Below are 13,114 nucleotides of genomic sequence, written 5' to 3' on the forward strand. Positions count from 1 at the left end.
GTTGATTTAACAGGTGAGCAGCACAGGATTTGGCGGAATTGAAGCAGCTATCTCTATGCAGTCCTTCGTGGCTTGCGTAGCTCGTCACACAATGCGCAGGGGGAAGTGAACAGTCGTAATGGAGATATGGTGACCAGTAGTTTCATGACGTGCTACACCACTCTCTCGGAGCCGCACGTTTGCGCATTCCAAGGGCCCAAGCAAGGATATTGCAGTTCTAGTACAATCTCGTATCGTGCTCAGTATGCCACCGGAGTCTCGGGTCGAGCATCGGGCTTACCTCTCATTGTCATCCTCGATGCGAAGCCCGATCATCTCAAGAGTCTCGTTCCTCCTCGTGAGCAATGGGATCAGGTCCATGACTAGTAGTGCGTGCCCACTCCGTCTCGTGACGGGGCGATTGGTTATGAATAATATCGCCCGCTTCCATCCTGAACTCTTGAGATACTCATACAGACTCGTACCGCACTTGTGTCATGACTCATATACCCAGTTTATGGGCTCCGAATTATCCATCGTCGAGCGTCCTTCGTGTCTCCATAATCTGATTCGTCTTGTCGTCAGTATTGGAGTGTCCTGCATTTGCGATAACATCGCAGACGAGACGAGGCCGTACGATACCCCACGTCATCTGGTGCAGAGTCGTTGAGCTCAATCTCTCATTTTCCAATCCGATTGGCTCGCGAGCGCACAAGGACCGTCAAAGGAAATGGTAGTCCCTCCCCGTGACCCATCTCAGCTTCATCATCACGGTGTCGCGGTACGCCTTGCTGGGTCATCACGAGAGAATCGAAGTTGAGCACAGCGATTCATATAGAAAGAGTCCCCGTTTCTAGACACCTACGTGACACAACTCGGCTAATTTTGGTTGTTCTTCTCAATGCTATTTCTGTGTGTCCCCACCTTTACTTCTTGAGCAACATGCCTACAAACAGCTCAAAGTCATTTGAGCGTGTGATTATTCCCGTTTTATGCCTGCTGAATGCTTTTGATGAGGGGCGCAGTTGACCTTTAAACAACGTGCGGGTTCACCAAAGACTATGGGGTGATGTATCGAGGCTCCTATGGCACCAAGCATACTGGTCGACCTGCACTGGTACTTGCCCGAGACCCTTCATAAATTGATGCTCAAGACTGGTTCTGACCAAAGACCAAACGGCACTGGTCAATAGCACTACTGCACTCTCCGAGTCAGCCGTATCACCAGAAAGCGAAGCTAGAATGTCATGCTATAGCGCATGAGACAACACCGAGTAAGGCCCCCGATCCAAACCTAGCTTTCCTTGGACTGAGATGGATAGATGTATCATCTCTGTCTATCTGCCTGCGGACAAGTTACACAAAGATGTCTAGTCGGCCTTCATAAATATGATCCACTTGATCCGTGATTAATGAGTCGCCTTTGGAAGGAGAACGAGACAGAGCTAGCGAACATTGTTTCGTATGGTGAGAAAGACGGCAGGCTTTGGTGGGGATGAATGAAGCCACAGAACTCTGAGCAACAGTCTTATGTACATGTACGAGTCGGAATGCTGCAAAGCTATCAGTGGTCCACCCCGAGCAGTACCAAGCGAAGAGATCAGAAGAACAGTACGAGCGACCGTCGGTAAGACACGACTCTCATTCACTTGACAGCGTGGTCTTGATTGAATGAACCTACTCATGCAAGGACTGTAGTGCTCGTATCGGAAACATACGGTGCGCAACGCTTGCATTGCAGAAAAACATGGATTTACCGTCGATTCAGTAAAGCACGCGACTGTCTCTCGTAGAAATTTCCGCTCGAAACAAGGTAATTGTTGCATCGTATCTCGACATGTCTTCAGAGGTATGTTCACAGCCGATCGTCGACGCTTGTAGACTCTCTAGCTTGCCAGGTTGGCCCGAACATGATACCTTGCAATCAATGCAAGGAGTTCCGATCAGCCCTTCGCCATCCCGTCGCGTCTCTGTATTTGCCACCCTCGCCCTGCGCGAACGGCGCTCGCCGCTTTTGAGAGAGGTGAATGGGATTTTTGAAAAGTTCAACATCCTCCACCGCTTGTAACAAAATGAATCTCCAACCATGCTACGACCAAGCATACATATATACATATAACAATACTTCTCACAGGACAGCATAAAGTGGAAACGGCAGCATGGACGCTCTCATCGCTTCCGCAGGGCCTCTGCCCCCGAAGAAGAATTACAAAGGCAAATCTACGTCCAATTACATCAAGAAGAGCGGTCCCACATCACACCAAACCATCCCTCGAGCAGACGGGTCCAAGATAGATCCCTCCTTACAGTCCATACTAGGCTCAACTAGAGTTCCAACCTCATTCCATCAGTCCAATCTGGCCAGCGGGTCCGGGTCTGCGGGGGCGATCAAGTCGGATGTCGATATAAGTAGAGTGAAGGATAAGAAGCTACGATCGAAATTGACCAGGCAGGATCTGACGAATAAACAGGCGCAAGTGGAGCGCAACGAGGTCAACGAATGGCTTCACAAGGCTGTCTCGGGAAGTAAAGGTGGGATAGAAGTTGAGGAGGAAGAAGGGGAACGGACGTGGAGAGTCAAGCAAAAGGAGATCGAGGAAAGTGTAGGACAAGCGAGTAGGAAGAAGAAATTCGATTTGAAGTTTGAGGGGATGGGGAGCTATAAGGTCGATTATACGAGGAATGGAAGGTGAGTCATAACATAACATAACATATCATATTCTGAGAGTCACGAGATACTCAAGTGCCCTAGCCCTATTGCGCCTGGATTCACGAATGAGAGACGTGAAACACTGCTGACAAGCCTCGTACGCCTCTAGACACCTAGCAATAGCATCGTCAAGCGGTCACGTAGCTACCTTTGACTGGCAAGCGGGCAAATTGCATTCGGAAATACAGCTCAAGGAATCGGTACGAGATATCAAGTTTCTACATTCGGAAGACTTCTACGCGGTAGCGCAGAAGAGATATGTCTTCATATATGATCAGAACGGAGTCGAGTTGCAGTAAGTGTCGGAAATGCTCATCTCATATCATGATTCATCTCGCCATCCTTCCCCTGACAGAAATGTACCCCTCTTCCTTGCCTTGCCGCACCACTGTTGAACAGCCACAATAATAGAAACAGTAAAGAGTGACGAGGATGACGCTTACAATGGATTCCATCGCAGTAAATTGAAACAACATATCGATCCCACGTATATGGAATTCCTGCCGTATCATTACCTACTGACGACAGTCGTGAGTATATTCGCTATCTCTAACGCGTCCATGATGCTGAGTGTGCAAGCTGATTCACGATGCACAGGGCCACGCGGGATATCTGAAATACCACGACACATCGACTGGAGTCATGCTCACCCAAATCCCTACACATCTCGGATCCCCTCATTCTATGGCCCAAAACCCCCATTCCGCAATAATACACCTCGGCCACGCAAACGGGACCATGACTCTATGGTCGCCCAACATGACTACGCCTCACGTCAAATTGCTCGCTCACCGAGGGCCCGTCAACGGGATCGCCGTCGATCCAAGCGAAGGTAGCGCAGGGCGATACGTCGCTACGAGCGGGATGGACGGTATGGTCAAGCTATGGGACGGGCGTATGTGGGGTAAAGAACTCCGGTCTTGGCACGTCCGAAATCAAATTACCAACCTGGCTTACTCGGGGATGGGCATGTTATCTGTCGGCGGTAAATCGGGAGTCACAATCTATCGGGATCTACAAGATGGTAATACCTCTCATACACCAACACCATATTTGACATTACCTTTACCGTCCTTGACTTCAAGTAGCGTGAAATTCTGTCCGTTCGAAGATCTGTTGTGTGTGGGCCATGAGAAGGGGATATCGAGTTTGTTGGTTCCCGGAAGCGGAGAGCCGAACTTCGATTCGAATGAGGCGGATCTGTTCGAGACGTATTCGAGAAAGAGGGAGAGGGATGTTAGAGGTCTGTTGGATAAGATCAGGCCGGAGCTTATTACCCTCGATACGGATTTCCTGGGTAAGATCAACGAGAGTAGAGGAGGAGAGACGTTCGAAGAGAGGAATAGTAGATCGTATAGGCAGTTGGGCAGGCTGGAGAGATTGAGGGCTAATGGTCAGGCGGATGAACCTGTTCAGTCATTGGAGAGTGAGGGTGAAGAAGATGATCAAGGGGAAGAGGGCAGAAAGAACGGAAGTAAAGAGGAGAAGGTGAAGAGGAAGATGAAAGGAAAAGGAGGTAGTACGAGTAGGTATCTGAGGAAGAAACAGAAAAAGAATATAGTGGACAATAGCTTGGTGAGTTGGGTTTACCTTCTTTCCTGTATTGGCTGTGACTTGCTTCGAGCTCAGGAGGATAGAATAGACGCTGATAGGCTGGAATACCCTTTCAGCTCGCAATGAGAGCTAAAGTGGCTGCTCAACGAAAAGCGGATGATACCAAACGGAAGATAGCTAGTGGAGAGATCGTCAAGGAGACTGGTGCTTTGGCTAGGTTTGGTTAGATCTATAGTGCGGAATGAGATTCAGGCCGTGTAGATTGTATATTGCCAACGACCAATAACAAGGTGCAATTTGGCTTGTGTCCGCGCTATGTATTGCTATTCAACCGGACGGAGGGCCGTTGAGGGTTAATCTGAGTCTCCAATATTCACACGATTGGCATATCCTTCGATCAAGTCAGAGCAGTCTTGAATGCTGAAGTGTTCGCACTGCCTCGGACTCGGGGAAGCATCACAGATTGGCATTTGTCGTGAGCTGTGATGCGTGCGGAACACATGTCCTGGCTCGAGTGAGAGATCAATTACACTGACACGTCAATAAGCTGCAGATCGTATGTGGGCCAACATACTTATCATCGATCGCCGCATTAGTGAGAAGCGTAACTCGCAATCGTGCTTATGGATTGCAACAATGAACATGTCTTTATGTGTGAGTTAATGACAATGAACTGCATCTCGCAGAAAATCAAATAAGTACTAGCGAAAACGAAGTGTTATATAAAGTATGTAGTAGGCACTATATGATGATAGCTCTACAAAAGTGAAGAAAGCATAACTCGGAAACTACTGAATGATGATGGATGTAGTAACCGATTAAACTTCTTGAGAAGCCTTGGCCTTTCCTTTGGTCTTGGCTGGGAGGAGTTCGGCCATGATGTGAGGAAGGACACCACCTTGAGAGATGACGACGGAGCCGAGGAGCTTGTTCAATTCCTCATCGTTTCGGACGGCGAGTTGCAAGTGTCTGGGTACGATACGGGACTTCTTGTTGTCTCGGGCGGCGTTACCGGCCAATTCAAGGATTTCAGCAGCAAGGTCTAAGTGAGGGAAGAGAAAGCATCAGCTGGATATTCAACGTGTTGGAACAAGAGCGATGATGGAGAAGACAACTCACATTCGAGAACAGCAGCGAGGTAGACGGGAGCACCGGAACCAACTCGTTGAGCGTAGTTACCTCTCTTCAAGAGTCTGTGGATACGACCGACAGGGACTGAGTAGAGGAAGAAGAGGTCAGCATGGGTGTTATTGGAGAGTGATATCAGAAGTAGTAGTGGAACTTACATTGAAGACCGGCCTTGGAAGATCGGGAAGAGGACTTGGTTTCAGAAGAGGATTTTCCTTTACCACCGGAAGACATTGTGAATGAGTTTGTTGTTTGGGTTGGGGTTGGTTAAGTTGTGAGAAGATAAGTGTTACTGGTGATTGGCTTTGATTTGTATTGGATGGGAAGAGGGAGGGAAAGAAGAACAAAGTGGATGTAGGGGTATTTAAATGTTGTGCAACGATAGCACTGTCTGAGAATGACAGGCAGGATAGCAGCGTGGTATGGTATGTAGTATGTATGGACGTAATCAACAAACTACAAGTGACAGGGTAAAAATCATAACGTTCTAAGCAAAGAAATCGACACGCCATCCAAAATCACCGCGCATCACCATTTATCACTTAATAAATCATGACATCGACACTTATGTCGTGACGTTTGTGATTCGGCGTTATTTTATTGGCAATATTGATGAAAATGATGATGTAACCAGTAAATAATCGTTACGCGTCCCTTGATTCAACATTGAAATGACTACGCCACTCTATGTTTCCCTCGAGTGCGTTTGTTTAGTGAGGAATATCATTCACATCATCACATTTCCCTGATACAACACATACCATACATACCATACCGACATTCAACCAACACGTACTGATCAAACATTTTATAAATACTTGATCATCCTCTTCGTCTCTTCACTTTATTCCCTTCCTTCATCAACTCAAGCAAATCAATTCAAGTCTTTTCAAACACTTCAACCGTTTAACCCAAACCAAACCTCAACCCAACAAATATCAATCACAATGGCTCCTAAATCCGTCGCTTCCAAAGCCCCTGCTTCTCAAGCTTCCAAAGCTCCTGCCGCTGCCTCCAAGGCTCCTGCCAAGGTAAGTCATCATCGTGTCTTCATCGTTTACCTTGCTCTACCATCGCTCATTCGGACTTCGGCTGACATACTTTGACTCTTACTTAGGCCGCTAAGACCTCCGCTCCCGCCAAGGACGGTTCTAAGAAGAGATCCAAGAAGAGAGTCGAGTCTTACTCTTCTTACATCTACAAGGTCCTTAAGCAAGTCCACCCCGACACCGGTATCTCGTGAGTTACTTTGCATCTTACTCATCATCCCATTTACTCGTGCTGATATATACGGTCTTTCTTCTATCAGCAACAAAGCTATGGCTATCTTGAACTCCTTCGTCTCCGATATCTTCGAGCGAATCGCTTCCGAGGCCTCCAAGCTCGCTTCATACAACCACCGATCTACTATCTCTTCCCGAGAAATCCAAACCGCTGTTCGACTCATCCTTCCCGGAGAATTGTCCAAGCACGCCATCTCTGAAGGTACCAAGGCCGTCACCAAGTACTCTTCCTCCAAGTAAATCATCGCTTCCTAGCTATTTATTTACTCGGTCTGGATCAGTTACGCCTCTCCATCATTTTTTAGTTTAGTCTCCTCGTATCATGTTATATATCTTATACATTGTATGGTCGAGACTACCTTTTATACTTCGTCTTCGCTAGTTCACTTGACATGAATTGTCCTGTTCACGATACATCTTTGCACAGTTGCACTTCGACAGCTCGATTATTTGCGGTCCATCTCCATTCACTGACAATACTGATTTGTACCAATCCTTGTATCATCGCTGCATCAAAGCCCGTCCGTTCTCCTTAGACCAGCGTTGGTGATTCAGAAGGAGTATGGTGTCGGTCTTACCTTAGCCAAGCTGTATGTACATGCTGAAATCAGTCGAGTGACGCGTCTTTGACTTGGAATTATGCAAGGTTGGCATGTCAGATACGGTCTTTTCGAGTGACAGTACCTGCTTATTTCAAGCGCATTGTCCGAAGAGAAGGATACTATATGCTATATGCTCATGCATGCTCTTGTATGCAGCGTCGCTCGTGCACAATCTGCAAGATGAAAGCATTATCAAGGCTACGTGCGTCCGGGAGATATGAAATGCGACTGAAGGGAATTGACTTTTCGGTCGTGGAGGCAAGACCAGATGTTGACTTCGTCCTAGTAGTCTGTCCTCTGATTCCTGATGTACCTGATCGAAACTTAGTCAGAGGATCAAAACCTTGATAATGATGCGATACAGAGAATGGAGTATGTCATGTCATGTCATGCCATTCTATCTCGGCATATTCCCGGTGGTTTTAGATTCGATGCTGACAATAATGTTGTGTTGCAGAGGTCAGTATTCTCAGACTGCGTTGATGTATCGATGGTCTATACCATGATCCCCTTGTATCGCACAGGCGGTGAATGTGTGACCGTTATTCTCATTCGTTACTTCTTGGTCTGGCTACGAACAGGAACCAGATTTATTGGATCGAGGAGTCCTGCCAGATGAGTTATTCTACTGTGTCGACTGCCAAGCAAGGCCGTACTGTATGCGATGTGTGATATACTTCAGCTCGTAACTCAGATGGACCGGACTACTTCTGATGACATATCCTTCCAAGGTCTTTGGCATGTTTATTCAAATTCTAGGACCCGTGCGTCAATTGTCAACAGCCTTACTTCTATGATGTCCGTGCGCAGTGATCAATCAGAACAGCGTCTGATGGTATAATCTACGTATGATGACACAGTCGAGTTGACTAGACTCTATAGTGAATCACCTCCTTTGGATTAATGGGTGCACGCACTTGACTGAGCCACTGGGAGATTCTCTTGTATATCAGAACGTATAAATACAGCGACGTCAACATGAACACGATCTTCGTTACTGAATCGCCATCTATACTTTCCCTTGTCTGGATTGATATTCGGCGAGGAACGTCCCTCTGCAATCTTGTAATAGTAACAAAAAACCCTCAAGATGCCCACTGAATATGTCAGACAAGGTTGCGGGACTAAGAAGTCTATTAGGTCTGGACTGACCTGTGAGTTGTTCTCACCTTGACACACGGAGAAGATCATTCTGGTAATTTCGTCAATCCCGCTCCCGTATGAGGTGTCTTTGCTGTTACGTTGGATTTGCGATTCGTCTTAAAGTCCGGCAACGCTTTTACTTTTCAATCTTCACGTCCGGTGGACATGGTCAAAAGGTTATGTTGCCTCATGGATTCCACCGCTCGATTCGAAGGCGTTGACATCATCAAACCGTTACTCTATTGCCACTTTCCTCCATTATGGGGACGAGGGACATAGTCTTGCCAATGATGTCTACAGCACATTCCCTGCATCTCCTTGATCTGGATTCAGTATTCGGGCTGCTTTGAAGTCCGTTTCTTCAACTGACAACGAGCTGACGTGAGATGATTGTATGACAAAAATTCCCCAACCAGTTCCCGTCACTCGAGTCCGAAGACACTTCGTCAAAAAGGAATACGCCCATAGAGTCGACTGGAGCGCAGCTGTTTATCTCGGTAAGCAGTGATCTGCCTCGCCTCGCCTAAACATCGTTCATTCGCCAGAGACATAATCTGAATCAGCGTATATGATACTGATGTGTCAATGCTCCGGCCTCTGTTTTATATCTCAATAGCTGCGGTACTCGAATACCTCGTTTGCGAGCTTGTCGAATTAGCTGGGACTGCCGCTTCCGAGCGTAAGTGTTTCCTCGTTTTCCCGTGTCGTCACAAGTGTAAATATCCAAGCTGACCAGTGAGATTCATAGTCGGTAAAAAGCGGATCACACCTCGACATGTTCAATTGGCAGTGAAAGGGGACGAAGAACTCGACAAGCTTCTCCAGAAGGTCTTCATCGCCGAAGGTGGCGTTCGGCCCTTCATCCACGAAACACTAATGCCCAAGGATGACAAGAGCAAGAGCAACCGACGAGAATCTACTCAATCGACCATGACTCAGACCGAGATTGAAGAAAGCGGTCCAGGTGAGCAGATTACCCATTACTTCTTACTTCGTGAATGTAAAACTGTCAGTCATTAATGCCACAAACAATAATTCGTAGCCTGAGGATCTCATTTCATCATTCATCCACCCTCACGTTGTAACGATATAACGATTCTAACGAAACGAAACGACCAGCACAAGGTGTCGCGCCCACAAGGCAAACGATCAGCCTCATTATATGTCTGTTTCCACAATGTCATGTTCATGTCCTTACTCTGCTCGAAGCAGATGTATGTAAGCATCCAAGTAGCATGACGCCTTTTATCAAGTCATCGTATGCATTTGTATCTAGCCAATCAAATAACAAGAATGACTACGGTATGAAGACGACTGGCATTTGCGGAAGAAAGAAGGCACGCAAGGGCCAAGGGCTTCTCGACCTTCATAGGCAAGCCAAGTGAGTCTCATCCTCCTCGACTGGAAAAGTGTCCCACAGTCCTCTTGCTTGCATTCGCATTCAAGCTGTTCACGCTAGGATTTGACACGCACCTTGCCCATTCACACATCAAAATCAAACAGAAGAGAATAAAGGGTTTGCGTAACGCCGCGGTGATTTTAGTGATTTCAGTGATTCAATTGCAATCAATCACACCGCGCGCGTCTGATATTCGAAGATCACAAAAACAGGTTGGGAAATCAGCAAATCACGTGATGATCTGATGTGCGTATCACTGGATCAATGATTTCACTTTATTTTGTTTATCGATTTAGGAATCTGTTTGATGCGGGAATACAGCAATACCGCTTTGTTTGTTGGGTGCAGGGAAGGGAGAGGAGAGGGAAGGGCGTCATAGGGTGCAAAATCCGAGCGATCCCATCAAGAACAGCAGACTAGGTGTATACTTATATACGATGTGATTAATCGTATTCCCTTCCCCTCTTTTCTTTCTCCTCTCATCCATCAAACACTTTTTGCACTCTTCCATTCTCAACCCAACCAACAAACACCAACAACCAACAACCAATCACAATGGCCCGAACTAAGCAAACCGCTAGAAAGTCCACCGGTGGTAAAGCCCCCAGAAAGCAACGTGAGTTTCTTGCTCTGTTGCTCTTTTCACCGTTCACCGTTACACTGTGACTCGACCTCGAGAGAATGTAAGCTGATATATTTCCAACTGTACAGTCGCTACCAAGGCTGCCAGAAAGCAAACTACCACTTCCGCCGCTGGAGGTGTCAAGAAGCCCCACAGATACAGACCCGGTACCGTCGCCTTGCGAGAAATCAGAAGATACCAAAAGTGAGTCTCCTCTTTCTTACTTTACATCATGTGTTTCCAAGCATGATGCTGACAACGAATTTTGTTTCACTTTCACTTTCGCAGATCTACTGAGCTCCTTATCCGAAAACTTCCTTTCCAAAGACTAGTCAGAGAAATCGCTCAAGACTTCAAGACCGACCTCCGATTCCAATCGTCCGCCGTCTTGGCCCTCCAAGAAGCTTCCGAGGCTTACCTCGTCTCCTTGTTCGAAGACACCAACTTGGCCGCTATCCACGCTAAGCGAGTCACCATCCAACCCAAGGATCTTCAACTCGCCCGAAGACTCCGAGGTGAACGATCTTAAGCGTCTGCACCTGCTTCTGCTTCTGCAATTGCAATTGCTTCTGCTTCAACCTAGCTTAGCCTAGTCCACTAGCCCATTTATAACCTTCGATTTGCTCTATCTTTTTATACTTGCCGGCGCATCTTTCCGCCATCATACTATCTATATACTTGTATCTTGTATTTGAGTATTAGTAGTTGATGCTATGCAGCCTGGCCTTCTTTACTACTGTGTCGTTTCCTCTTGCTCGCTTGATATGACAGCACTTGCAGTGATGAGCACATGAATTGGTAGCGCGGTTTCAGCCGATCTGTCAACTGCTTCTCCACTCTCGACGAAGATGAAACACGTTGACATAGCCTCGATGTCGGTGCTGTGACATAAGACCTGCTATGTTGGGCTTTATTGGACTTGTCATGCTGTAAATGCATCATGCTACCATGCGCTTCATATAACTCTACTTTGTATGCGATATGAAAGCTGAACGAGCTGCTTTTGATCAAAACAATTTGCTCTCACTTGCACCGAAGTCCCAATACTGCTCCTCTGATATATTCTTCTCTGCGGTCTACTCTACTGTCTACTGTCCGATCCCACCTCAACTCCTCTTCGAATACTTATGCACGCACTCCAAGAACCACCCCATATCCTCCGGCTTGACATTCGGCGTTATCCCATGTCCGAGATTAGCTATCCACCCTCCTCCAGCCTTCTTCCACACCGTACTTAACCTTTCCACTTCTTTCTCTATACCGTCTTTCCCACCATACAGGACCGTGGGATCGAAATTACCTTGTAAATTGACTTGTCTACCCACCAACTCTCGCACTTCGAGTGGATCGACAGTCCAGTCTAATCCCAGGGTATCGTACCCCGTCACCGTCGGGTCAGAGAGTAATTTGAAAGTGGAGGGAGCATTCGCGCCTTTGGCGAATAAGGTGATTGCGACACCGGGATGACCGATCTGCTTGAGGATGGATTTTACTTTGTGCGAAATGTGGATGGAGGCGGGATAGGCAAATTCGCGGTATTGGTATGGTGTGAGTTCTCCTGCCCATGAATCGAATACTTGGAGCATCTACAGAAATTAGAGTCAGCATCACGAGGCATTGCATATCATATTGTGACAGTTTTATACTTTTCACGTTGCAGCCAGGATGTCGCTCGTCGCTGATCATTCAGAGACCCAGACAAGGTAGGGCTCAGCTCACCTGCGCTCCAGCAAGTACTTGTCCAACCAGCAAATCCGCACAGACATCCGCTACGATCCTCAATAACCTCTTCGACTCTTCCGGGTACTCGTACAACCATGATTTACTCTTCTCGAAGGTCTTGCTCCCCCCACCTTCACACATGTACGCCATCAATGTCCAAGGGGCACCGCAGAAACCTATCAAGGGTACTCTCCCAGCCAAACCCTTTCGAGTGAGAGTGATAGCTTCGAATAGGTAACCAAGTTCTTTCTCCACGTTCACTTTTGGATTCAGGCGATTTATGTCTTCCGGAGTAACGAGTGGTTGGGGTAAGACTGGGCCTTTCGAAGGTTCCATCAGGACTTCCATACCCAGAGCTTGGGGGACGACGAGGATGTCGCAGAAGATGATAGAGGCGTCGAGCCGCGGATATCGGTCAATTGGTTGTAAAGTAAGAGCAGAGGCGATTGATGGTGTTTGACAGCATTCAAAGAATGAGTGGGATTTGCGTACTTCCAGGAACTCTAGGGAGGGCATAAGCAGATCAGAATGGCGTGACGTCAGCTTGATCATGTTCTGTACCATTCAGACGATGAATCGATGGATTGTCGTAGACCGAATTGAAGGACTGTGGTGACGGGATGCATTCTGACAGAGAAGGTAATTTGCACTCACCTGGAAGATACCTCCCAGCCTGCCTCATAACCCATACAGGCGCACGTTCAGTCTCCTCTCCCTTAGCAGCCCGAAGCAAGAGATCATTCTTCAACGGTGGGAAAGACTTTTCGACCTCTTGCCATTTACCCAGGTTCTTCACTTGCGGAACATCGTATTTCTCGGTAATCGTCATGGTGGGCAGGATATCGTACGGCGGTATCAGTGGTAGAAGGTGAGTCGAGATCAGAGCGGTGTATGTCATCTACCTACCTGATCATGGATGTAGTGCTTCTCATCATCGTAAGATGGTTCGAAATGATCAACTGTAGGCCGATG

The 13,114-nt window shown here is 47.2% G+C and overlaps 6 protein-coding genes across 6 annotated transcripts; 4 read left to right on the top strand and 2 right to left on the bottom strand.

The window, feature by feature from the left end:
- Positions 1-2,138: 2,138 nt before the first annotated feature.
- I303_104020 (uncharacterized protein) lies at positions 2,139-4,470 on the top strand (the record flags this gene model as incomplete). Its single annotated transcript, XM_018407349.1, has 5 exons — positions 2,139-2,668; positions 2,799-2,984; positions 3,150-3,219; positions 3,287-4,264; positions 4,360-4,470. The coding sequence occupies 5 exons, from the start codon at positions 2,139-2,141 to the stop codon at positions 4,468-4,470; spliced, it is 1,875 nt and encodes a 624-aa protein (XP_018264157.1).
- A 591-nt stretch (positions 4,471-5,061) lies between these two features.
- I303_104021 (histone H2A) lies at positions 5,062-5,605 on the bottom strand (the record flags this gene model as incomplete). The annotated part of the gene is made up of 3 exons (XM_018407350.1): positions 5,062-5,285; positions 5,363-5,458; positions 5,530-5,605. 3 exons carry the CDS (start codon positions 5,603-5,605, stop codon positions 5,062-5,064), a joined length of 396 nt encoding a protein of 131 aa, XP_018264158.1.
- Positions 5,606-6,318: 713 nt separating this feature from the next.
- On the top strand, positions 6,319-6,894 carry I303_104022 (histone H2B; the record flags this gene model as incomplete). The annotated part of the gene is made up of 3 exons (XM_018407351.1): positions 6,319-6,402; positions 6,489-6,610; positions 6,681-6,894. The coding sequence occupies 3 exons, from the start codon at positions 6,319-6,321 to the stop codon at positions 6,892-6,894; spliced, it is 420 nt and encodes a 139-aa protein (XP_018264159.1).
- A 1,452-nt stretch (positions 6,895-8,346) lies between these two features.
- On the top strand, positions 8,347-9,419 carry I303_104023 (uncharacterized protein; the record flags this gene model as incomplete). The annotated part of the gene is made up of 4 exons (XM_065968892.1): positions 8,347-8,410; positions 8,816-8,896; positions 9,016-9,078; positions 9,148-9,419. 4 exons carry the CDS (start codon positions 8,347-8,349, stop codon positions 9,417-9,419), a joined length of 480 nt encoding a protein of 159 aa, XP_065824964.1.
- Positions 9,420-10,353: 934 nt separating this feature from the next.
- I303_104024 (histone H3) lies at positions 10,354-10,949 on the top strand (the record flags this gene model as incomplete). The annotated part of the gene is made up of 3 exons (XM_018407353.1): positions 10,354-10,414; positions 10,510-10,624; positions 10,709-10,949. 3 exons carry the CDS (start codon positions 10,354-10,356, stop codon positions 10,947-10,949), a joined length of 417 nt encoding a protein of 138 aa, XP_018264161.1.
- A 577-nt stretch (positions 10,950-11,526) lies between these two features.
- On the bottom strand, positions 11,527-12,971 carry I303_104025 (uroporphyrinogen decarboxylase; the record flags this gene model as incomplete). The annotated part of the gene is made up of 3 exons (XM_018407354.1): positions 11,527-12,006; positions 12,140-12,645; positions 12,797-12,971. 3 exons carry the CDS (start codon positions 12,969-12,971, stop codon positions 11,527-11,529), a joined length of 1,161 nt encoding a protein of 386 aa, XP_018264162.1.
- Positions 12,972-13,114: the final 143 nt, after the last annotated feature.

The sequence above is a fragment of the Kwoniella dejecticola genome, chromosome 4 (genome assembly GCF_000512565.2).
Source record: "Kwoniella dejecticola CBS 10117 chromosome 4, complete sequence".
Taxonomy (NCBI): Eukaryota; Fungi; Basidiomycota; class Tremellomycetes; order Tremellales; family Cryptococcaceae; genus Kwoniella; species Kwoniella dejecticola.